Below are 27,177 nucleotides of genomic sequence, written 5' to 3'. Positions count from 1 at the left end.
GGCACTCCCTCTAGAAACTGGCTACCCATCTCCCAAACCCCGGTCCATCTAGAATGTCCCTGGGCATCTTATTAGTTAACAAGACAAATCCTATTGGCTATTACAACAAGCTTAATCAAATGAATTATAATTTTAAACACAGCAAAAGAAAACTCAATTGTATACTGTAATTAAAGGAACTCATTGCATTTTGAGAAAATAAAATACCTAGTGTATTAATAAAATAAAGCATGTCTTACACAAATAAGCCAAAATACCACCAGCACTCTAAAACAAATACCGGTAAGTCAAATTGACCAAAGCAGAAAATGACTTTAAATACCACTGATCCAATCTTCTTCCCAACTGTTGCTGCCAAAGATTTGTGAAAGAATTTTTAAAGTGCACATGTAGCACTCTCAAAAACTAGTTTGGCAGTGGAATCATTAACCCTAACATTAGTGGTGGCCAACCCATCAATCGCAATCGACTGGTCGATCTTTGAGACTTTCCCAGTAGATCCCGAAAAAAATGAAAAATAAATACACAAATACTGTTGAGAGATTGTTTCCGGGTTGCGGGGTTTTAGTTCTGTTCTTCCTGCCCAGTACGCATGCGCATAGCTCCCCCACACTGCACAGTGTAATTCAGTGGTCCCTAGCCACTGGGCCGCAAGGAAACAATATGAGTCAGCTGCACCTTTCCTCATTCTCTGTCAGCCCACTGTTGAACTTGAACCTAATCAGTCACCTAATCGCCGTGACACCCTCGCGCCAGTATTCGCTTTGCGCGGCCGGCGAGAACCACCGATGCTACTGGCCTTAAGCGCAGCCGGCGGGAAGCACCAATGCTACTGGGCTGGAGCGCAGACGGCAGGAAGTGCCAATGCTACTGGCCCGGAGAGCGGACGGTGAGAACCGCCGATGCTACTGGCCCGGAGCGCGGCCGACGAGAAGTGCTGTTGCTATTGGCCTGGCGCGCGGACAGATGGGCACCGCCTCCGAACCTGTTTAGCACACTGAATGTTCGTGGGGAACCTGGTGCTAAAATATTCGCAGACGGGCTCAGGGTTTCGTAAGTAGCAGAGAAGCTACCTCGCTGCGATCTACTGAAACAAACTTTTGTCGGCCGATAGATCCTACAAGGGGGGGCGGGCGCTTGTCCTTTCACACTCCTCGGTCGGTCGGTCGCTCTCTCCAGACTGCAAACGCCGCGGCCCTGGCACGGGGACCTCCGGCCCTTGACCTTGTCCTCTCACCCCACCCACGACCAGCCCCACCTGGCCAAGGCGGCTGGTGGCAGGAGGGCGGAAGGCTGGAGTTTGGGCCAGAAGGCTATCTAATGAGGCAATGAAGCCCTCCAAACTGCTTCAGCACCTTGAGTCCAAGCACCCTGCACTGAAAGACAAACCTGTTGAGTTTTGTCAGCAGAAAAAACGTGAGCAAGCAGGACAAAAGCTAAGTGCCGAGAGCCGCGAAAACTAAATTGTGGAACAGACTGGACATAAGGGACCTGCTTCGAGTATCGCTGTATTCCCATCATGTTTAACACCCCCATCCCCGTCGGCTGGTCTGCAAGAATACTGTCAATATTAAACCAGTCCTTGGTGTAAAAAATGGATGGGTACCCCTGGTGTTTATACATTATTTCTACTTCCGGGCTGTGGGGTTTTCCTGCCCAGTGCGCATGTGTGTAATTAATTGATCTGGGGTCGATCTTGCCTTTCACTAAGGCTAAAGTAGGGCTTAAAAATTTTGGTAACCACTACTAACATGTATACATTCGTTCACCACAGGCTCCCTTCAGACAACACCTCTAAATTATTAAATACTAACTTGGTCATAAATCCATCTGAGACTATTTTAACCAGTTTAGGAAACACAAGAAAATTTATGAAATATAAAGGTCCAACCATGACATTATAAAAATACTGAATAGGGAAACATGAAACAATTAAATTTGCTTACCTTGATTAACTGTGTTAAGCAAAATCGTGAGTTTGCACTCATCTTCAGCTTGACTGAACTCTGTGCAAGGGATCGGGATGGTGCTCTCAAACACCAGCCTATGTTGCTTGCCATCCTCTGCTATAGTTAAAGACTCGGGGTGAATCTGGCAAATCAAACCACATCAGTCACACAGTAACTGAAAAGGAATGTTTTTGTAAACAATTCTTTGAAGCTGGTGTTTGCTTGAAATTAGAGTTTAATCTATACATACCAAGAGCTCACTGATTTAAATCGTTTCGGTTCAGTACTTCATACTACCAAAGAATACTACTTCATTAACCATCATGCCAAAAAACAGTAGAAGATATGTATTTAAGAACACATCCACTCATTAAAAACAGGTATTAACAGGAATAAGGCATCAAAGTCACAAGGGCTTACGGGCTTACCTAAAAAGAGTGGCATAAACGATGTACAAAAGAGCAACAATAAATTGTGCAGCCTGTAAAGTAAGCACCAACCAAAGCACATAGAGATATACTAAAGTCATGAGATTGCCACTTACTATGAAATTACTGACATTCAACATCATCAATACCAAGATATCTGGAGACTGAAGGCATTTTCCAAAACAAAAAAAGAGTTAGTCCAAATTTTTTTATGAGCTCAATGAAAACTGGTGGGTGCACTTCTCACGAACAAGACTTTGATCTTCAAGACTTACAGTGATATTAAAAGTATACACCTCCCTTGAAAGTTTTTATGTTTTATTGTTTTACAACATTAAATCACAGTGGATTTAATTTGGCTTTTTTGACACTGGTCTACTGAAAAAGACTCTTTTGTGTCAAAGAGAAAACAGATCTCTACAAAGCTATCTAAATTAATTACAAATATAAACACAATTGATTGCATAAGCATTCATCCTCTTCAAGTCAGTATTTAATAGGTGCACCTTTGGCAGCAATTACAGCCTTGAGTCTGTGTGGACAGGTATCAGCTTTGCATATCTGGACACTGCAGTTTTTTCCCATTCTCCTTTACAAAATTGCTCAAGCTCTGTCTGATTGCATGGGGATCAGGAATGAACAACCCATTTCAAGCCCAGCCACAAATTCTCAATTGGATTGAGGTCTGGACTCTGAGTTGGCCATTCCAGGTTAGAAACTTTGTTGTTTTTAAGCCATTCCTGTGTAGATTTGGCTTTATGCTATGGGTCATTGTCTTGCTGGAAAACAAATATTCTCCCCAGTCGCGGTTCTCTTGCAGACTGCATCAGGTTTCCCTCCAGGATTTCCCTGTATTTTTCCGCATTTGTTTTACCCTCTACCTTCGCAAGCCTTCCAGGCCTGCTTCAGTGAAGCATCCCTACAGCATGATATAGCCACCACTACGCTTCATGGTAGGGATGGTCTGTTTTTGATGATGTGCAGCATTTGGCTTACACCAAACATAGCACCTAGTCTGATGGCCAAAAAGCTCAATTTCGGTTTCGTCAGACCATAGAACCTTCTTCCAGCCAACTTCAGACTCTCACATGTAGCTTCTGACAAACTCCAGCCAAGATTTTATGTGAGTGGCTTTCTTTTTGCCACTCCCCAATAAAGTTGTGACTGATAAAGCACCTGAGCAACAGTTGTATGTGCAGTCTCTCTCATCTCAGCACTGAAACTTGTAACTCCTCCAGAGTTGTCATAGGTCTCTTGGTGGCCTCCCTCACTAGTCCCTTCTTGCATGGTCACTAAGTTTTTGAGTTTTTTCCATTTACTGATGATTGACTTAACTGTACTCCAAGGGATATTCAGTCACTTGGATATTGTTTTGTATCCACCTCCTGACTTGTGCTTTTCAATAACCTTTTTTCAGAGTTGCTTGGAGTGTTCTTTTGACTTCATGGTGTAGTTTTTGCCAGGATATTAACTCACCAGCAGTTGGAAATTCCAGATACAGGTGTATTTTTATCGCAGTCAATTGAAACAACTTGACTGGTGATAATTTATCAGTGATAATTTAGTGTGTTATATTAAAGGGGGTGAATACTTATGCAATCAATTATTTTGTGTTTTACATTTGTAATTAATTTAGATCACTTTGTAGAAATCTTTTTTCACTTTGACACAAAAGAGTCTTTTCTGTGATCCCTGTCAAAAAAAGCTAAATTAAATCCACTGTGATTCAATATTGTAAAATAATAAAACATGAAACATCCGGGGGGGGGAGAGGGGAGTTTGAATACTTTTTATAGGTACTGTAATCCTTGATCATATGATTGCAACGTGCATTTTGTAAGACTTGTGAAGGAAGTGTTTTTTCATTTCCATTTTTAAAGCCTATGAATAAATGCTTATAAAACTGTGATGAAGTATAGTACTTAAATGGATTTCATACAGAAATAAACCTTGTTCCTTTCTTAAACAGTCATCCTCACAGTTGAGAGGTAAAATGAAATGTTGCAAACATACATGCATCTATGCATTTGCATCAATATCTCTCAGTCTAAAACAAACACAAATCATATTTAAACATGGTAAGCATAAGTGGCAACACATGCTGCAAACAAAAGATCCTGCAAAAAGAACATGTCACATAAAATCTACACAAGTATTTTCCTCAATAAAATACAGTAGCTAATAACTGCATTTACTTCAAATAGAATATGCAGTTCCACAGCTGATTTTGCAAAACAAAGAACATAGAACAGTGCTCCACAGGAACAGGCTCTTCTGCACTGAATGTCATGTCAAACTAATTAAATCTGTAACCATTTTCCAAATATGAGAGAAAATTTAAAAATATGTTCTTGAAACTTACAACTTTCCCTGCCATTGTACAATGAACATTAAGTGTATACTGACGTTATCTCAGTACTAATATTGACTCACTTTGACCAATATACAACCATCAAAAACAAGTAGAATCAACAATAGTCCAAGGAAATTTAGAAAGATTAGACGCTTCTTACTTGAAATGTTTTTAAATCTTTCCGCTGTTACAACAATTTAAAAATATACAATTTGGCACAATCTGTTCAAGCAAACTTAGCTAAAGGAAAAGGAAATATTGCTTTTTTTTTAAGAAAATCGATCCCGATGCCATGAAGTATTAAAAGTAGAAAGCCTGTCGCAGGTTTCCACAAGGAGAATTTTTTTTTAAGAACTATGAACCTCTTCAAATGATCACTGAAGCTCCTAAAAGGGGTGTAAAATTTAGATATATTCAGATCCAACATAAATGCAAGCCAGAATTACCAAGAAATAAAAGGGGTCCCTGCAGATTCTGCAAATGTTCAAGGAAATATCCAATAGCTGAAGATAAAGCCATTGCACATGAATCATCTGTCACCGATTCTGCTTGTTTTTGCCAGTTGTGTATTGGTCATTCTGTTCTTACATCACATTTATGACAAAATTGAGGTTTATATTCATTTCATAACTCTGCAGGTTTCATAAAGGCTGTTCAGAGATTTTATTAACCTGTCACATATTTCTATTTTGTCTAGTTTGAAGAACTGATAAAAGTTTTTATGCAGAACTGCACTGGATAAGCTAAGAGAATAAAGACGTGGTGTGGCTAGTTATTAGTTACTTCATACCTTAATACCAGCAAAAAATTCTTTGCTCTCAGCAGAAGGTCCTTGATTATCTTGACTATCCAAATAGAAACTTGAGCTTCTGCAGTATATCTGTGAATTCATAAACATATAACAGATATATAAAAAAACATAGCTCAGGTAAGAGTAACGTTCAAAACACAAACAAGATCACTTTGGTCAACAACCTGTGAAGCTCTGAGCCATTCAATAGAATTGAGTACCATAGTACTGTACAAAAGGTGCCCAAGACTTTCACTACAATACTGTTACTTGTAAACACAAATCGGAGAACAAGTTTATAAAAATCTGGCAGCAGCGAAGGATGTTGGGAAAGGTAAGGGTGGAGTGCCTTGGGAGGGGTGTGGGACAGGTGGCAGCGAAGGAATGCCCTGGGTGGGGGGGGGGGGGGTGGCACAGAAAGAGACACACCCAGCTTGGAGACACCAGACAAGGTCACTTGATTCCGAACAATTGGTTTATTGATCATTACAGAATGTCTCCCTGGCGCTTCCCATTCTCTCCCCCTTTTCCCAACCATGATCCCCCACTCTCCCTGCCCCCTACCCACTCTCAGTCCACAAATCAGACCCATGTCAGAATCAGGTTTGTCATCACTCACATGAAATTTGGGGTTTTTTTGCAGCAGAACAGTGCAATACAGTGCAGTATTGTGAAACCATCTTAGACAACATAGCTATACATATGTGCCCAAAACTTTTGAATAGTACTGTATATTGGTGTAGCTTCCACTCAGGATAGAAATGATTTAGAACTTGCAGCCAAATGCACTGGCTGGATTTTTGCTAAAATGTATTTACATAATTGTTTTAAGAAGCATGATCATCTATTAGAGCTATTTACTAGCATAGGAGAACTAATTATTTTTCTTTCCTTTCATTTAAAAATATTTCTTCATGTATTTAATGTTAATTAACAATGAACATTTAGCAGGTTCTATTAATCTACATATAGACTTTAGTTTTTTTTATTTAAAAGGACGCTATACTTCCACTTCCTCCTCAGTCTACAGAGTCGCCTACATTAATTTTTTTCTTTATATGCTCTGTCTTCAGTTTTTTTGATTACGCACCAGTGGAACACCTTGGAACATGTTGCCGCATTGAAGGTCTGTACATGAACCATTTGATATTTTAAGAGCTTAAAGACTATTTCCAAAAAGGCATTTTGTTAGCCAAGTGAAACGTAATTTTGCTTGGGGGTATTCAAGCAAAAGTATGCAAATTGCACATTGAGGATTTGGAATGGGATATACCATTGCACACCATATATTTTGATGTGTTATGTTGACTTTTCTTTTCAATTCCTTTCTGCATTTTAACGAGTTTTTTTGTAAAACATTGCAAAATGTATTGAAAGATAATGGTAATTGCCGACTTATTTTTACTATACATTTTCTTTGCATTTGTACCTCAGGCTTGCAATCTCTTATGTTCTCTGCTTTATCTGAATGCATGCATTTTACATCTTTTTAGTTATATGCCTGCAAACTATTTTAGTAATCACTAGATAAGTGGTCACCAACCTTTTTAAGCCCAAGATCCCCTACCTCGGCCTCAGTAAAAGGCAAAATCGACCCCACATCAATTAGTTACACGCATGTGCACCAGGGCAGAAAAGACCGGAAGTAAAACCCCGCAACCCAGAAGTAAAAATAACGTATAAACACCGGGGGTACCCACCCTTTTTTTTGCAGCGCAGACCGGTTTAATATTGACAATATTCTTGCAGTCCGGCCGGCAGTGGGGGTGGTGGTGTTAAACACGACCGGAATACAGCGATACTCGAAGCAGGTTCCTTATGTACAGTCTACTCTAGTTTTCGCGTTTCTCGGCTTCTGTCCCGCTTGCTCACGTTTTTTCCGCTGAGAAAACTCAGCGGGTTCGTCTTTAAGTGCAGGGTGCTTGGACTCAGGGTACTGAAGCAGTTTTGAGACATTGCCTCATTAGACAGCCTCCGGGCCCGAACTCAGCCTCCCGCCCGCCCACCCGTTGCCAGATGCCTTGGCCAGGTGTGGCTGGTCGTGGGTAGGGTGAGAAGACAAGTTCAGGGCCGGAGGTCCCCGTACCGGGGCCGCGGCGGTTACAGTCTGGAGAGCGCGGCCGACCGAGCGGGGAGTGCGACAGAGTGCCCACCCACTCCCCTTGTAGGATCTATCGGCCAACAAATGTTTATTTCAGTAGATCGCAGCTCGGTAGCTGCTCTGATACTTACGGAACCCTGAGCCCGAATTAGGTCGTCTGCGAATATTTTAGCACCGGATTCCCCACGAACATTCGGTGTGCTAAACAGGTTCAGAGGCAGCGCTCCACGGCACTTCCCGCTGGCCACCCGAGAGCAACCGGTGATCCCTGGCACAAGGGTATCACTGCCTTCAGGCGACTGATGACATCGCAGGGGTTCAAGTTCAACAGTGGGCTGACAGGGAATGAGGAAAAGTGCAGCTGACTCATAGCATTTCCTCACGGCCCGGTGGTTGGGGACCAGTGAGTTACACTGTATAGTGTGGGAGAGCTACACGCATGCGCACTGGACAGAAAGAACGGAACTAAAACCCCGCAACCCGGAAACAATCTCTCAACAGTATTTGTCTATTTATTTTTCATTTCTTTTCGGGATCAACTGGGAAAGTCTCAAAGATCGACTAGTCGATCGCGATCAACGGGTTGGCGACCACTACACTAGATTATTTGAATGACAGATTGCTTACAGCAAGTCTCCATTAAGTTTTTACTCCTCCAGTGTTTAAACCACATATTTTGCTTTTAAATATTTGTGTACAAGTACAACAATGATACTACTTTTCAATGCCAATAGGGTTAGATGCTCACACTTACTACCAAAGATGTAAAGGTAATTTTAAAAAATGTCCTCTGACTGAAAACAGCCAAGTGAAATGCAAGAGTTTACATTTTGTGCACCCAAACTTGCAAACTGTCAGCTCTCAGAGAGTCAAATCTGCATTCCTTCCTTTCCTCATTCCAGGCACATCTCCCATCCAACAAAGCATTCAAATCAGATTGTTTAGAGCGTCACCATCAGCACGACAAGCTTCAAGCAAATTTTGAACATGAGATCTGATCTTGTATTTCTTTCCCAAATAAAGCCACAAAACAAAAAACATTAAGCCTTCAATAAATACACTGAGACTGAATTTTGCCATGTAACTGCAACCAGAGATTACAAAGAGATTTAAGAAACGCCAAGACCTGGCATCAAACTTCATTTGTAAATTTCAACATAGCTTCCAATTGCAAAAAAAAAGATTGCGTGAAGGGGCAAATCTGGGGAAGCAGCAGGACAAAAATCAGAACAAAAGACACAGTATAACACTAATGTGTTAGGTTACACATGCCAAAGGGAAGTTGGTGGACCACAGCAGAAGTGAAGAAAGTGAGCTGGCCCCCAATGTGTACAGGGTTGAAAAGCTAAATATAGGATCATACGTCTCAATGATAAGTTGCCAACATTTAAAGGAGCATGCAGCAGGACAAATACCAAATGATATCCTTAGAAGAATGAGCATTCACATGTCCTACAATGTGAAGTACCTTCCTGAGAACCAGCAATTCCAACGTGAACTACTTCAGCGGATATGATTTTCCTTTAACTGTTTTTGCTTTTCTTTTTTAAAAAAAGTGTTTCAATTTTATAAACTTCCTTCGTTGGCTTTGAAATGTGATCGATTTTATGTACAAATATATCATAGGACAACATACCCGGTCTCCAAGCCTGAGACGTATTCCATCTAGTTCAATGAAAGAGAATGTCTGGACTGTTGTTTCTTTTCGCAGCTCCTGTTTGGTTCCATCAGATGACAGACGGAACCATGTAATAACAAATCCAAGAGAATGATTCACTGCTGGACTCTCAAAGGAACACTTCAGGTAAACACTATCATTATCGAGCTCAGCCACAACTTCAACAGCAGCTGGAGCTGGTGGATGTGGAGCTGGTAAAAACAAACACATCAGTGTTACAAAGCTCACAGGCAAAACTCCGGAATAATTCACTGTGCACCGACTGACATTTAGTACTTAGAAAAGTAAGTTGTTTTTCACAGTACTATAAATGTAGTTTCTATCAAAAATGAATTACTAAGCCATGTGGATTTACACAATCTAACACTTACCCCTGGTCTGTATTCATTAGACTGATCCCAAATACGGCAAAACAACTATCAGCCAGTCTCACTGTACACTAATAAAGCTAACATAGTTTGTACTCTGCTTAGTTCCATAGACTATTGATCCAAGAAAATGCTCCTAGTGCACACCATGAACTCATATTCGAGGCTATCCCTGCCAGCTTGATTTGTTTAACTGCTACAATTAGCAGTCCAAAATTATTATCTATTAAATCTTCATTTGCTTAGGGAAATAACAAAAGCAGCCTAAAAGATTTCAGGAGTGCTGGGTCTAGTGCAAAATATATATTGAACAGACAAATAACAAAGAAATAGTTTTACTATGAAAGATCACAAGTTAAATGTTCAGGCTCTAATAAAATAATGCATGTAGTATTAGTAACTTTAACCACATCTTTGCATATGCCAAAGCCTCAAAAATCTGAAAAGTTCCAACGGAGTAGATGTTGTTTACCAAGATTTCAATACAGCCTTCGACCAGATACCACATAGGACCCTGGACCAAAAGGTTAAAGCTCATACGAATCAGTGCAAATGGGATGCAAAACTGGATTGGCTAAAGGAGACAAAGGATTAAAACAGTGGGCTGTTTGTGTTGAATGCCTTGGCTGTGGTGTTCCACAGGAATCAGTGTTGAGACCTCACTGTTTGTAGTATTCAGGAATGACTTGGAAATGGATGTCGGATGCATAATCAGTAAGCTCACAGATGACAGAAAGATTAATGGAGTTGTTGATGCTGTGGAGGGTAGTCTTAGGCTACAGGGTGATAACAATATCTTTATGAAATGGGCTACAAAAAGGCAGGTGGAGTTTTTGTGGCAATGAAATTTCTCTAGAACCTTCGCCCAATTCCACCATCCTAATTGGTTGACACCACATTCCTAAGTTGAACAACAAAGCCTCTATCTCAGCTCAAATCCAAACAGGCTGAAAGCAGAACAGATTGTTCTTACAGAACTGCTAAAATGAAATACCTTCTGCATAGCAGTAAAAATCTTAATTAGGGCATTACAAGTATCAGGGATATAGATAAGGATAAAAGTTTTCAGCAGTCTGCTCTCTCATAGGGGAACAAATCTGATAGACATCAACATAGGACAAGAGGCAAGAGAGTTAGAAGGAATTTGAGTGGGACCTTTTACCTACTTTTCAGAAAACGGGGAGTTTATCTGGAATGCTTTGCAGATGGAAGCAAAGGACAGCATTTAAGGAGTGGGACAAGTGCTAGAACTGCCCCTACACCTCCTCTCTCATCATCATTCAAAACAGTCCTTCTAGGTAAGGTGACACTTCACCTAGTGCTCCCGGTTTGGCCTCCTCTGCATTGATGAGACCCAACATAGATTGTGGGTTCATTGAGCACCCTCACTCCGTCTGTCACAAAAAGCAGAATTTCCTGATCACCATCCATTTTAATTCAGCCTCCCATTCCCATATGTTGGCCCACACCTTCCTATACTGCCATGACAAAGCCACACTCAGGTTGGAGGAGCAACACCACATATTCTACCTGGGTAGCCTCCAACTTCATGGCATGAACATCTCTTCTGGTTATTTCTCCCTCACCCCCCTTCTCTTCTCCCATTCCCTATTCATTATTTATTCCCCTTCATAGATGCTGCCTGACTTGTTGAGTTCCTCAAGTATTTTGTGTGTGTTGCATTTAAGTAGCGTCTGGTCAAGCACTTAAATCAACTGTGCATAGAAGCCAAGTGCCATTAGTTGGGATTAACTGTTCAGTGTGGATGTGTGAGCCTAGGTGCAGAAATGATGGATGACAGATGTTAATATGCACCCACTGTCTCTTAAATAATTCACATGACTAGAATAAACACTGAGACAGAAACCAGGATGAAATTATGAATGGAAAATATAAACAGAATGCAATAATATGAGTAAAATAGACATTTACCTCTGCAAGCATTTCCAATTTCCATCTCCTCTGGACCACATTTGTGTTTATCTTGTGTATCAGACAAGACTAGGACAGAATTAAATGAACATCAGTGAGATCACTTCTATTAAATTAGTTAAGTCATTATCCTTATTAATTCTTACTGTTCTTGCTCCTCATCTTATACTCAGTTGTCAGAATGACAAAGCTCTTCTGGCTCTTCAACCTAATGACACTTCTTTCATTATGTACAGCATAACTTGATGAGGGAATTTGAAGCTACCTACTTGTCTTTCAGGGCTAAGAATGACAAATCGATGTTTACAGTACCTAATGCCAGTTTGATTAATCTTATCCAAGTAAATAGTAACCCCAATTTTCCTCCTGCAGAGATTAGACATGAAGTTGAATCTGGTGAATTATTTTCCCAGATAATGCTGCAGTTAGTGCTGTATTCCTTTCTATCTGTTGAGATTCATAATTTGTTTCTTGGAATACCGTTCACTTGCCTTTCAATTAATATATTTCAGGAACTGTAGCTTTGTAGTTGCATTGCAAGTTCAGGACTCCAGATAATTAGTAATTCTAATCAACTGCCACAGCCAGCCAGCTGTCCCATCCATTCTGCTCTCCAATGTTTGCTCCCTGGACAATAAATTGGACGACATCCGACTCCAACAAAACACTTGGCGGGAGTATAGAGTCTGCTGTGCATATGTTTTCACGGAGACATGGCTCACCGACGGAGTCCCGGATGCCACCATTCAGCTGAGTGGGCTCGCCTTGTTTCGAGTGGACAGGGATGCAGCTCTTTCCAGTAAGACTCGCAGTGGTGGCTTGTGTGTTTACATCAATACGGAATGGTGCAAGAACTCTGTGCTGGTCTCCAGATACTGCTCATCGCTAGTGGAGTTTCTGACTGTTAGATGCAGACCATTTTATTTACCATGGGAATTCACCACTGTCCCTATAGTCAGTGTTTGCATTCCCCCCAGCGCTAATGCTAAGGAGACGCTCTGTGAGCTGTACGGGGCTACTAGCGAACTGCAGAACGCACACCCTGATGGACGGTTTATTGTCGCCGGTGATTTTAACCACGCGAACCTTAAGTCAGTGCTCCCCAAATTCCATCAGTATGTGGAATTTGCAACGAGAGGGGAGAATGCGCTGGATGTTGTTTACACAAACAACCTCAATGCATACTGGGTGCAGCCCCGCCACCCCCCACCTCGGTTACTCAGACCACATCTCCATTATGCTAATCCCAGCATACAGACTGCTGGTCAGGCGCTCCAGACCAGTTCAGAAGCAGGTGAAAACCTGGCCAGCAGGAGCCATCTCTGCTCTTCAAGACTGCTTTGAGCACACTGACTGGCACATGTTCAGGGAGGCTGAAACCGATGGCGACTCTACCAACTTAGAGGAGTACACGGCATCAGCGACCAGCTACGTCAGCAAGTGCATTGACGATGTCACTGTGTCCAAGACCATCACCTCACGCACTAACCAGAAGCCATGGATGATCGCGAAGATGCGTGTGCTGCTGAGGACCCGTGACTCCAACTTCAGAGCAGGCGACAAGGCAGCCCTAACAACAGCGAGGGCCAAACTGTCCCAGGCTATCAGAAAGGCAAAGTGTGCACACGCCCAGTGAATCCACAGCCACTTCCAGGACAGTGGTGACACGTGGTGCATGTGGGAGGACATTCAGGGCATCACCAACTACAGGACAACATCACCTGACTGTGCGGGTGATGCCTCACTCCCAGATGTGCTGAACAACTTTTATGCTCATTTTGAGGTGGAAAACGATGTGGTGGCGAGGAAGTCCACCCCTCCTCTAAATGACCAGGAGCTGTGTCTCACCATGGCCAATGTGAGGAGAACCCTGTGCAGGGTCAACCCACGGAAGGCTGCTGGACCAGACAACATTCCTGGTAGAGTGCTTAGAGGATGTGCAGACCAGCTAGCAGATGTTCTCACTGACATCTTCAACATCTCCCTGAGCAGCGCCATCATTCCAACATGCTTCAAGGCCGCCACCATCGTCCCCATGCCAAAGAAGTCTTCAGTGTCCTGCCTCAATGACTACCATCCCGTTGCACTCACATCCGTCATCATGAAATGTTTCGAGAGGCTCATCATGAAGCACATCAACACCCTGCTGCCCCCTCACTGGACCCCCTGCAGTTCAGGTACTGTCCCAACCATTCAACAGACAACACCATTGCCATCACCCTTCACCTGGCCCAAACCCACCTGGACAAAAGAGACACGTACATTCAAATGCTGTTCATTGACTTCAGTTCAGCATTCAACACAATCATCCCTCAGAAACTGATTGGAAAGCTGAGCCTACTGGGCCTGAACACCTCCCTCTGCAACTGGATAGTAGAATTCCTGACTGGGAGACCTCAGTCAGTCCAGATTGGGAGCAGCATCTCCGACACCATCACACTGAGCACGGGGGCCCCCAGGGCTGTGTGCTCAGTCCACTGCTGTTCACTCTGCTGACCCATGACTGTGCTGCAACACACAGCTCGAACCATATCATCAAGTTCGCTGATGACACCACCATGGTGGGTCTCATCAGCAAGAACGACGAGTCAGCTTACAGAGAGGAGGTGCAGCAGCCAACGGACTGGTGCAGAGACAACAACCTGTCTCTGAATGTGAACGAAAGAGATGGTTGTTGACTTCAGGAGGGCATGAAGCAACCACTCTCCGCTGAACATCGACGGCTCCTCGGTAGAGATCGTTAAGAGCACCACATTTCTTGGTGTTCACCTGGCGGAGAATTTCACCTGGTCCCTCAACACCAGCTCCATAGTAAAGAAAGCCCAGCAACGTTTTTACTTTCTGCTAAGGCTGAGGAAAGTCCATCTCCCACCCCCCATCCTCATCACATTCTATAGGAGCTGTATTGAGAGTATCCTGAACAGCTGCATCACTGCCTGGTTTGGAAATTGCACCATCTCGGATCACAAGACCCTGCAGCGGATAGTGAGGTCAGCTGAGATTATCGGGGTCTCTCTTCCCGCCATTACAGACATTTACACTACATGCTGCATCCACAAAGCAAACAGCATTATGAAGGACCCCACGCACCCCTCATACAAACTCTTCTCCTTCCTGCCATCTGGGAAAAGACACCAAAGCATTCAGGCTCTCACGACCAGACTATGTAACAATTTCTTCCCCCAAGCCATCAGACTCCTCAATACCCAGAGACTGGACTGACACCAATGTACTGCCCTCTACTGTGCCTATTGTTTGTCTATTATTTATTGTAGTGCCTGCACTGTCTTGTGCACTTTATGCAGTCCTGTGTAGGTCTGTAGTCTAGCGTAGTTTTTTTCTGTGTTGTTTTACGTAGTTCAGTGTAGTTTTTGTACTGTATCATGCAGCACCATGGTCCTGAAAAACGTTGTCTCATTTTTTACTGAGTACTGTACCAGCAGTTATGGTCGAAATGACAATAAAAAGTGACTTGACTTGACTTGACAGTGGCACTCTATGAAGTTTAATTTAAAAAGTAACCAAATCTGAAATAACAAGTGATCATCTCAGAAGTGAACAAGAATCTAACAGATTGCCCTAAAACACAGTTTCACTAATGTCCTTTAGAGGAGATAGTCACTTACCAAGTCTTAACAAAAATTAATTCAAAAATAATGGGGATGAGCTTCTCCACCTGACCACAAAAAAAGAATCTTGGATTCCTTCCCTCCTGACAGACGCGCCCCAGCAGAGCACAATCTTGGATTAAATCCCTGTTAGCCAAGGGTAACATCTCTGGCTCTTCCTTCCACATGCAACAGTATCAGAGCTCTGTCATTGCTGTCAAGCACCTGATCCAAAGGTTACCTCCATCTCCCCCATATATCCAGACCTGACTAAGCCTGTGATTGTTTACCCAAGCCCAGCATCAAAGAGAATGACATTGTGGTACACATTTAATCTTGAGCCTCATTTCTAACTGAATTTAGTGCAACTGGACAATGACCGAATGGGAATTTTTCTACTATGGTAAAGCAGTGCACTGGAATGCTGAGAGAAATATCCAGACTGACCACATACCTGGGTGTAAGTGCCTGCACAATGTTCTGTTAAATCAACAACAAATGCGTTTACATATTTAAATAAGGGAAGAAAATTAAAATACTCTTGATCTCAAATTTGCAGCAGATGTGAATTTTGCATTCATGCCAGCTCCTTGTCCCAAATTAGTTCAATACTTAAGAGCTGTTAAAAAATAAAAATAGGACTTATTTTACTCATCCAATTCACTTCATCTTAGCTAAATGTATTCCATTCAAGCTAAGTGTAATATCTTATTTTAATATTTGAAGTAAAAATAACCTTTGCTTGTGTTTGCACAAACTGATACTGTTTCAGCATTTCTTTATCCATGCACATTCACTTTGCTTTACATCTTCAGAGTAGCCATATAGCACAGTATATTATCAACATTTTTCAAATAAAAAGATATTTGACACCGCTACACTAAGATAATAATCAGCACAAATGATTTGCATAAAATTGATCATCATCCAGTTAAACAATTTATACCCTAGACTTCAAGATATTTCACAGAAAAGCTGGAAATACGTCATGCCCTGAAGTTCTGATGAGAAGGTTCCATAGGCTGATCTACCCAATATTTCTTTTTGTCTCTCCTCTTCAGAAGTCTGCACGGCATTTCACATTTTTGTACTGTCAGTCTCCTTTGGGTACCGGTGAAGGGTTTCAGCCTGCAACATCAATTATTTATCAGTCTTCATAGATGTTGCCTAGACCTCTGAATTCCTCCAACTTCGTGTGTTGCTCAAGATTTCCAGCATCTAGGAGAATCTAAGTCTCCTTTGGGTGCTGAAGGTTTTCAATTACCAAGGACTTGTCGCACGGACTTGTGTATCATTGGATGATGTATGGGCCAAAAAAAAGGTGTGAGTGATTGTCTTGAAGGTTTTTTTTGTGATCATAAGATCCTGCTGGATATTAGCAACATAGAATACTGCATGTCTGGTTCACTGGTGAGACCGAAGATCGGGGAGCTATATTGCCTCAGTTGAGGCAAGGACCACGCCCTCACCTCAGGGTCACCTGTTGCAATTGCCAGGGGAGGAGACGCTGAGGCTGTGTGGAAGAGGGCTCCGTGTTCTGGGTTGGGAACTAGCACCGCCCATTGGTGTTTCCCTCCCGTGCTCGCTCAATGGAAGAACAAGCTGGACCAGGACAACTTAACACCAGTCAACAGTCTTGCCACTCATGGACTTGGGCTATGTATTTTTTCTCAGACTATGTTTTTTTTCTGAAATCATAGCTATCTGTGCTATTTGTGCTATGTGCTATCTGCAGTGTGTTATGTATTGTTGTTACTGTTTTTTGCACCTTCACTCTGGAAGAATGCTGTTACATTTGGCTGAATTCATGGATGGTTGTATGATAATTAAACTTGAACTTGAGATGTTGGTCTGAGGGACCTATAGCTACTGCTAAATGTAGAGGTTTTATCGCTCAACACAATACAGTTCCAAGGTCAGTTCAGCCAAGGGGCTGCTATTGGGATTAAAGATATTACTAACTATGGAGATGTTCGTTGGATATTTGGGTTTTGCTTCATATGAAGCAAAAAGGTTCCCAATAAATTATCTTTAAAAAATCCTGCACAATATTGAAAGGAAGGAAATGGAAGCAATTTCAATTTAAAGTGCAATTTCTGAGGTTAATATAATTTTTAAAAACTCAATTAATTTCCTCAAATACCTGGATTCACAACTCACTACCTGGAAACTACATTGTCATATCTGGCTACCAAGATTCACTTATGATACTTGGTAGTCAATGGTGCCTTATGAGATTGTTTTAGTTGCTATATAATGTTTGGCATCCATGGAGCCTTGTTCTTGATGTCAACACAATTGAAATTGAATTTTCTTTCCTTTTTGGGGATTTTTTAACCAATAAAAAAAGAAATAAATTATTTTTATTATCTCTATAGCTGATTGATTTAAATACAGCAAAATTGGGCTTCATCAATAACTCCAAAAAATTGCAAAGTGAATTACCAACATATTTTTTACTAAACACATTTTTGAAATTAATGGAAATGAAAATTTAGTGTGAAGGAGTTCACTGAAAGCTAATTTTTAACATGCTACCAATTTCAATTTCATGCTAACTTGGTTAATATGCATGATTGTTACATAAATTCTTGCAAGTTCAAAATGGACAGGCTATTGTATTTAACACATATACAGAAGATAACTTCTAGCTATTTGGCATAATTCTAGCTATTAAGCTATAATTCTCCTTCCAAAGGACCAATGTCCCTCTTCACTGCTGAAGTAGCCATCCACAGCATTCCATGTGAATGGATTTTAAGCCCCCAAATTCTCCATACCAGATTGATCAAAGGAACTATCTGAGGTTAATGAAAAGTAGAAAGAAAAATAAAACACCTACCATGCATAAACTTACTGCTGTATGGTAATCAGTAACACATCAGAATTTAAGTATGCCAACATCAATTCAATGATAAAAGATATTCCAACTTTGACTCAATATACAGAATTATTTGCAAAATTAATGACAAAGTTTGTGGTAATATTCTGTTATTAACTCAAAAACTCCAAATATTAATACTAATTTTTTAACCTTAGTGGTATATATATATTTTTTGTTTATATATAGCCACGCCTACCTTCTGCACAATATCCCATGCATCCTTGCGTAGGCTGGAGGAGGTACAGGAAAAAGTCACTACAATTTCGGACACTGACCGGAATTCGGAAAAGGCAACAGTCCTTTGTTGTACTGAAGAAAAACCGCCATGTCGCACAGGCAGTCAAATGTTTAATCTCTCCAAGCTGTGGCAAAGAATCTGTCTCTCTCAGAGACAGCCAGACAGGGGCTTGAGTACCACAATGATTCATCTAAGGGGAAGATTTGTAAGATTAAATTAAGCAACTTTTTTTTCCCTACCACAATTCGTAAAACCACTTTGCATTCGATACAATGAGGAACACCTTCAGTTCAGCTAATAACAAGTGCTTCATTCTTAGGTCAGGGTTTCATTCACAAACAATTGCTACTATAGTTATTTCTCTTCATGAAATGAAAAATGTCCTCATCGTCTGTACATTCCTTCAGTCCATACTGGAATATAGTCTGTCTACACTGGTCAAATTATTAGTCATTTATAAAACTGTACTTAATAAAGCAAGATCTAGGGAAATGGTTCTGAAAATTCATCATTTGTGCATAGAAGTATACATTTAATGGGCCAATGGATGGTTTTCAAAATGATTCCCAAAACTTATAATTTTCTGATTCCACGACAAGTCTTATAAGATTGACCTGGATTGCAAAGCAAAAGTTATAATGTTCATTCTTGAATGTAATATTCTTGAAAAATAGCTTACTAAGCAATGTTAGTGGTTTTGGTCATGGAAGGTACTTAATAAATATATTTTGTTTTACTTGTAAAGCTAGCAACCTTCATTTTCACAGCATAGCTGAAGGAAATGTTGGCCACTGTCATTACAAAAAGCTTCTTTTGAAAATACATTTTTTTAAAAATCTTTCAATGTCAAGAAACGAAGCTGCAGTTCAGATTAGGCACAGATCCGAGAGCAACCCGTGCTTCCATTATCTTTGTGCTAAACTCTGCTAATTTCAGAGGTAAACAGATTTCAGTTGGAAGTCAGGCAGCTTCTCTTGGCCCTAGCTCATGGTAGTGAAATGGTCTAATAGATAGAATCAATTCACTCAGAACAGAAATAGTTAAAACTTGAGAATCTGAGTCACTATAGATAAATATTTAGCAATGATCATCTGTATTCCATTAGATCTCATTAAATCTTCCTAAAATTGGCATCACTAGAGTGGACACATTTCATTGCTTTCATGAAACAGGATGGTTTAATTAAACAATATAGTTCCTATACGGTTCAGCATGCTATTTGAAAATACTCATCTCTTCTGCTCATGGGTGTCAAATAGTTTATGATTCAAGAACACTGTGTACCTCTACACATTTTGTTGGCATTTCTGCAGGCTTATCAAATATCTGAAAGCGATACCATCCTGGTGTTAAAGAGTGATCGCATATCAGCTCCTGTATTGCTGACTGCTGCAGCCGAAGTGAATCAAAGTCCACACTTCTGTACGGGTTCTGAAGGAGCTGATGACCACCGGGGTAGCATTCAGGAGCTGTCAGACAATGGAAAGGGAGTCAGTGGCTGTTTGATGTAACTGTCCAAATAATTAACTGTTCTATCTAACTTCACTGATGATATGGTTAGCCAAAATCACAAGGTATAGGCTTTCAAAAACTATTTCTGACCTATAGATTTTTGATCTGCTGAGTATGTAAAATAAACAGTGCATTTCTGCAACAATATTTAAACTTAAATATCCCTGTATGATGTTTTAATTTATACTGTTTCAGAAATATCAAGCCTGGCTTAAATACAAAATGAACCAAAAAATGTTTAATCAAGAGAGGTTCATTTAAGTATCAAATGTTATTGGATGGCTCTTACAGTTCACCAAAGGAAAACCTCAGAGTAAACGAGACAGACTGACAGAGAGAGACAGACAGAGCTGAAATGGAAGATAGCAAGAGCAAGAGCCTTGACCCAAAGCATTCACAATTCCCCTCCAGCCTTTCTCCATAACTCACTTATACAGCTGTCCAAGTTCCTCCAGCAGATTGTTTTTGCTCCAGATTCCAGTACCTGCAGTCTCATTTGTCTCAGTCTCACATTGATTGAGCTGGGTGATGGAATAGGGTTAACTCAATGAGCCAGTTTTTGGAGTTATTGTTGATCAAAGTGAAGATCAAATAAGTTTGCAGGGATGTTAGCAGCAAGATCTGCCAGTTAGGCTGCCCTTCAGAAGAGGCAAGAAAAGAAATCCACCCAATTGGGGTTCTCAGAAAACCAAATAATTAATACAAAGGTACCCCAGAATAATGCAAACAAACTGTATTGTGCTTCTAATTGTCCTCATTAATTTATTTAGTCTCACCTTATCACATACTGCATTTATTTGACTTCTCCCTCATCATCCTCCTTCACTAGTGAAAACTTTCCAGTTTTGATGAAGATTTGACCCCGAAAGATTAACTGTTCCTCTTTCCACAGATACAGCCTGATCCAATGAAAGTTTCTCACATTGCTCTTTTAGTTACAGAAATAAGGCAATTGCATTCTCATGAAAGCCAGTGATCATTTCAATGTCAAGAAAGCTAGACTGGTAGTGCTTCATTCTTTTCATTGTCAGATGTGCCATCCTCCAGGTAAAAGTAGAGACAAAAGACAGTGGATGCTGGAATCCAGAGCAAAAAAAACTGCTGGATGAAATCTGTAGGTCATGCAGTATTTATATAGGAAAAAAATGTCTAGATTTCAGATCGAGTCTGCATTAAGATAAGTTAAAACTTTTAGGTGAAATATTCCATCATGCTATTTTAGAGAAGCGATAGTTCATGGTCCCGGCAAAAATTTATCCCTTAAATTGTTTTCTTTTGGTATGATGGTGGTACCTGGTCATTATGAACCACTATTTGAAGGATTGTAATGTGTACAAACTGATTATTGCATTTTCCATTTTACAAGTAACTACTCCAATGAACACAACATCATTATTCATTTTTCTTTCACTAGTTATTTTGTAATTTATAGTAATCTTGACTTTTCACTGCACTGCTGCTGCAAAAGAAAAAAATTCATATCATGTAAGACAATAAAACTGATTCTGAACCACACTTCAAAGCATTCTCATTCTACTGTAAAGCACTTTAGAACATATTGAACTGACGAAAAAAAACCTATAAAATCTGTTTTTTTCCCCTGCACATATTAACTAGACTATTGAAATCTGATCAAAAGAATGGATGATCATATACATGAGTGAGTCTGCAGATACTAGAAATCCAAAGCAACACATATAAGATGCTGGAGGAACTCAGCGGGTCAGGCAGTTTCCATGGAAATGAATTAACAGTTCGGTGGTCCGGGCCAAGAACTTTCCTCAGCCTGCCACACACTGCAGATAAACTTTGACAATACTTTCTGATAAATTGTATATTGTTAAGTGGAACTTTTAATGTTTTGAAATGAACCAATATACATGCCTTTCTTCATTGTTAACACATTGAGAAAAGGTTGAAGCTATATGGGAGTGATGAAAGACAAATGTAGTACAAGTTGTAATATTTGAAATTCCAAAACCTAAATCTTACAAAATCTGAATTATTTTAAGTGATAACATAATGTCACAAATGGAAAGGTGCATATTAATTGAGCAAAAATTAATGAAAACTTTTTTTTAAAAAGTGCATAAAGCAAAAAATGAAGATCTCGTCATGTATTTAAAGAAAGGATTCATCAGCATCATCAGAGTGAACATATGTCATTTAACAGTAAACTAATTATGAAACAAGGAAGGATCTATAATGGCAAACTGGACGTAATTGTGAACGTTCAGTACGTTGGCTGTAGAAAATTAAGAAAAGCATGGCATTTAGTTTTTTAAAGATTTGTGGTGATAAAGCGTCATCGCTGATGAAAATCCAACATGCTGAATGACCACATCAGTATCTATGTGTGATGATAAACAACTGCAAGGCAATGACTGATTACTGGTAGCACATAAATTCAGAGTTGGAAATGTGTGCAGTAGCTAGTTTGAGAAGCGACAAGCAGTAAAAAAAACCTTAACTCTATTTGTACGAACATAAGAACAAACCTAATAAATAATCCTCATGGTAGAGAATGATTTATTGTTCTGTCATAGAGTTTTACATTTAACCGGAGCAGCCTAACATTATATATATTTTCAAATAATATCTTTCTTTTCTACTAAGATCTCACTAGAAACAACCACCAATTCTGGTGCCCTGCAGGAAACTACACCTTACAGGGTGCATTCAAATTTACTTTGCACAAGTACCTGAACATGCACCTCTGTCCTGGAAGAATTAGATTAGTAATTAGGAACGGGTCACCTGTAAAAGCATGAAGGATGAGCAAGTAACAACAATTGCCATGTTAGCATTCATTTCAAGAGGGCTTGAATACAAAAGCAGGGATGTGATGCTGAGGCTTTATAAGGCACTGGTGAGGCCTCACCTTGAGTATTGTGAACAGTTTTGAGCTCCTCATTTAAGAAAAGATGGGCTGGCATTGGAGAAGGTCCACAGGTGGTTCACAAGGATGATTCTGGAAATGAAAGAACCATCATACGAGGAACATATGATGACTCTGGGTCTGTACTCGCTAGAATTTAGAAGGATGAGGGGGATCTCATTGAAACCTTTTGAATATTGAAAGGCCTAGACAGAGTAGATGTGGAAAAGATGTTTCCCATGGTTGGGGATCTAGGACAAGAGGCATGCATATTGAGGGGATGCATTTAAAACAGATGCGGAGAAATTTCTTTAGCCAGAGGATGGTGAATTTGTGGAATTTGTTACCACAGGCAGCTGTGGAGGTCAGGTCATTGGGTATATTTAAGGCAGAGATTGAGAAGTTCTTGATTGGACACAGCATCAAAGGTTTCAGGGAGAAAGTTGGGGATTTGGGTTGAGTGGGGAGAAAAAAGGGCCAGCCATGATAATGGCAGAGCAGACTCAGTGGGCCAAATGGCCTAATTCTGCTCCTATGTCTTACGGATTTGATGGAAATAGAGGAACAACCCATTACGCTATAGTTTGCACCTTTCTTCACATACAACCAATTGGGAATTGGATCTCTATCTAGCACGATAACACATGTTTTATCCAATGTATTTCCAAACATCCAGATTTATATATTGAGTAATGTGAAGAATGTATAAATGACTTGAGTTTTACATTAGAGTGTCTCTGAAAGTTGTCCAAATTCTGTCAAGAGCTGTCTGGATATTATTGCAGTTTGCTTGAGAGTTTCAATTTTTTTTAACTGTTATCCATTCCCAGCAATTCCAAGGCAAAGCCTATTAATCATTAAAAAGTATAGCCTGGAAATTAAGTCATTATTATTTAGTGTTACTCTTATTTTTGAATACAAGCCTCCACAGGTAAGTGAATTTGAGTTCAGAACGCACATTACTAATAAGGACAATGGAGTCAATGGAATACTTTCTAGACTACTCTATAAGAAAGAAAATTCATCAGAGGCTCTTCATTCATCATGCTGCATATAAGTAGCAGAAAAATATTATATGCCTGTATCAAGCCACTATGTTTCAATCAATTCTCTAATGAGTGATGTGCAAGGATAAATGTTAAATTTATTCTGTAGCTGATATCCTTCCAGAAGGAAGTTTGTTCTTAAAAAATCCACTTGTGTCTTGCATATATTTTTTTGTATTCATTTTCAGAATGCAAAATTGCCCTCTGAGGATATGCTTTTGTGCCAGCTTCTGCATCCACTTCATTTTTCCTGTGAAGGTCAACGTACTGGTATTCCCACAGTGCTGTTTGCAATTTAAACCTAGTGATGAAGGACCAGAAATATACTTCCAAGTTAGGCTATGCACATCTTGAAGGGGAACTTGCAGGTGGCGGTGTTCTGATGCCCCGTCCTCTTTGGTGGTTAGCAAGAAACCACTGGGGCAGCCTTGATGAGCAACTATAGTGTATTATGCACTGTAAATGATAGACACCAAATGTGTACCAGTGATGAAAAGAAAGAATATTTCTGGGGTGGACAGGGTACCAAAAGAGACTGCTTTGTCCTGGGTGGTGCTGGATGTTTCGAGTTGCAGAGGCCAATAACCCAGGCAACGGGAGAGCAATTCATCACATTCCTGAAATGCACCCAGGTAGATACTTTAAAGCTCCATTAATACAGCATGCTCAAGCATTTGTGCCAGAATTGATTTTCTAGTCTAATCAGTTGTTATTATAGTAATCTCCAATAATTTTTTTAACTAGATGTTACACTCAAGAATATAGGCACCCCACACTTCCAATGTTATAGAAAGGTTGTATTCCCAGAAAAACATCTGTATTGGGACTTTCTGTAATTCAAAGCACATTATATGCCACATGCATCAAGAAATTATATTTCAAAACAAAAATCAATGTTCAGATCAAAGTCAAGTTAAGTTCATATGTGCATCAAACAACTGAAAGCAGTATCATAAGCACCTGGCAACGTGTAAGCAGCATTCACAAGAAAAACAAATTACAAGAGAGAACACTATTTAATTAGCCCATTTTAGTGCAAACTGATCAGTGGTGATAGTGTTACTAAACTGGTTTGGCTGTTGCCAGTTAGTTCAAGAAAGAGATAGTTGAAGGGAGGTTGTGGCTCTTGAACCCGGTGGAGTGGGAGTACAGGATTCTACCTGGTGTGCGATGGCAGCTGAAAAGATGGCGTAACCCAAATCATGAGGCTCCTTGACGTTGTATGTTGTAATCTTGAGAAGATCCCTCCTAGTGATAAGGAGGGAGGTGCTTATAGGAAAAGTCCCCAACTCTGTGTTAACTCTATTATACTTCTTTAACTCCCCCTCACAAGGTCTTTGAAAGCGAATTTTTATTTGAGAGCAGATTTTTTTGGCATCGATTTGTGAATTCCATAATAGTGAATTTCCATTAGTTGAACTGCTGTTTCAAGGAAGAAGTAAAACAGTACTCCAGCAAGCAGGTGTGCAGTGTAAAGGTTTGGTATCAGGAGACGAGCTGCTTGCTGCAGAATATTTAACCTTTAACCTGCTCATGAAGCTATGGAATTTACCTAACCAGTCAAACTGAGTTTTTGATCAGGATTGGTCCCAGGATATTGGTGGGAAGACTCAGTGATTGCAATGATTCTACATCTTTATGATAGGTCATTAGATTCTCTCTTGTTGGTGGTGGCCATTGGTCATCATTTAGGAGTCCATGGCTAAATACTGTTTCAGTTTGTCATGTGTAGACACAAGCTGCTTTGTTTGGAGGAGCTGCAAATGGAGTTGAACATAATGGAATCATTAGAATTCATCAACACTTACGACTGTACGACAGAAGTTAAGACATTGATGAAACAACCAGAGACAGTTGGGCTGAGGACACAGCCTGGAGGAACAATATCCTGCCCTATGGCTATAATGATTGTCCTCCGACAACCACATATCTCTCCCTTTGTGCAAGGAAGGGCTTCAGTCTTTGGAGTATTTGCCCGATGATACTTAATGACTTCTGTTTCACCTTGGCAGTGATTGGGAGTTCACTTTGGATGGTGATTAAATCAGATTTAGATTAGTTCTACGAATTGCGAATGAGGTGGATTTAGGCAATATCCTACACTGATAGGTTGATGCAATTGTTGTATGTGAACTGGAGCAGCTTGAGCTAGGGCCACAGCTAATTTTGAAGCTCAAGTTTTCAGGACATAAAAACCACACCTGGTTCCATAGTCAGCTATTTCTCGACCATGTGAGAAGAAACAAAATTTGTGGAAGCCAGCTTCTATGATGGTAGGTAGCTCAAGCAGCAACTAAGAAAGACCATCTTTCTAGCACCTCATTGAAAATGTCTCTGAATGCTTCAACCTTTTCTTCAGCACTAAGAAACTGGGCACATTCAGTGTTAATAATGGGGATATTCTTGTTTGGAGCCTCGTCTTCCATTTAGCTGTTTAATTGCCTGCCACCACTCACAACTAGCTGTGGGTGGGTGGAATATAAAGCTTTCAAATAATCTTTTAGTTGCACAAGTAGTTCTGTTAAGATAGGCATTTCATAATTATTTTATATTCAAAATACTGCATTCTGCACAATGGAGGTGATAAAAATTCCTTTTAAAGGTCAACAGGCTTATTACCAATTAGCTCAGTTGTTGAGATGCACTTGTACAGAACTATGCTTGTATTTATATTTCTCAGAGAGAAAATATTCCCTTGCTGTCTACAGAAGTGCTTACATTTCCAAATATTTGTACATTGAATAATTCCTCTATTAAACATTTTAACTAGAATCACAATTTCACTTATTTATTACATTCTTCCTGATGATTCTTGAAATCTTTGTACATAGCAATTCTATTAATTCACCACACTATTTGGAAAAGATTGGTTTTTTTTAATCCAATTTATATCTAAAACTACTTGTGTAGTTAAGTACGATTCTTAGATGTATATTCATTTTGTGGGTAAATACTACTGTTGTTAGTTTAAACTTCTGCTATTGGTGAAATTGCAACATCTGTTGTTGCCTACTTTTCCATTAGTTATTTTTATATCATATTAAATATTAAAACCCTGTTGTCAGATCCTGAGTTCATCTATTATTCACTTAATACCTTTGAGCCTATATCATTACAAGTTTTGTTGTACAAGATTCTGGACATATTTACAGTTTGATGACATAATAATTAAAGAGAGAATTCTATTCAAACTTGTCACCTTTGAAAATATGATGAAACCAAACTATATACTGTGCCGTGCAAAAGTCTTAGGCACCCTGGATTTTTTATACTAATTTTGTGTTAGATGTTTATTATTTGTCTTCTGCATTAGTGTGTCAGAAGGGCAAATTTTAGCTTCCCAAACATTCATTTTCCAAAAACATTAAATGTTAGAGAATTTTTTGTATTTCATTAAAGTAGCATATTAAGT

General features: G+C 40.0%; 1 protein-coding gene across 3 annotated transcripts in view; it reads right to left on the bottom strand.

Moving 5' to 3' along the window:
- The window catches only part of vwde (von Willebrand factor D and EGF domains), a 222,673-nt gene that overhangs the window by 139,494 nt on the left and 56,002 nt on the right, over positions 1 to 27,177 (bottom strand). For all 3 annotated transcript variants that reach the window (XM_073054145.1, XM_073054146.1, XM_073054147.1), the window contains exons 2-7: positions 19,614 to 19,798; positions 18,288 to 18,519; positions 11,600 to 11,668; positions 9,258 to 9,490; positions 5,521 to 5,610; positions 1,947 to 2,091 (exon numbers count right to left, since the gene is read on the bottom strand). In XM_073054145.1, the coding sequence (XP_072910246.1) occupies positions 1,947 to 2,091; positions 5,521 to 5,610; positions 9,258 to 9,490; positions 11,600 to 11,668; positions 18,288 to 18,519; positions 19,614 to 19,798 (954 nt within the window). The remainder of the gene's footprint in view (positions 1 to 1,946; positions 2,092 to 5,520; positions 5,611 to 9,257; positions 9,491 to 11,599; positions 11,669 to 18,287; positions 18,520 to 19,613; positions 19,799 to 27,177) is intronic.

Source organism: Hemitrygon akajei, chromosome 8 (assembly GCF_048418815.1).
Source record: "Hemitrygon akajei chromosome 8, sHemAka1.3, whole genome shotgun sequence".
In the NCBI taxonomy this organism is placed as follows: Eukaryota; Metazoa; Chordata; class Chondrichthyes; order Myliobatiformes; family Dasyatidae; genus Hemitrygon; species Hemitrygon akajei.
This window is presented reverse-complemented; position numbering and strand designations above follow the sequence as displayed.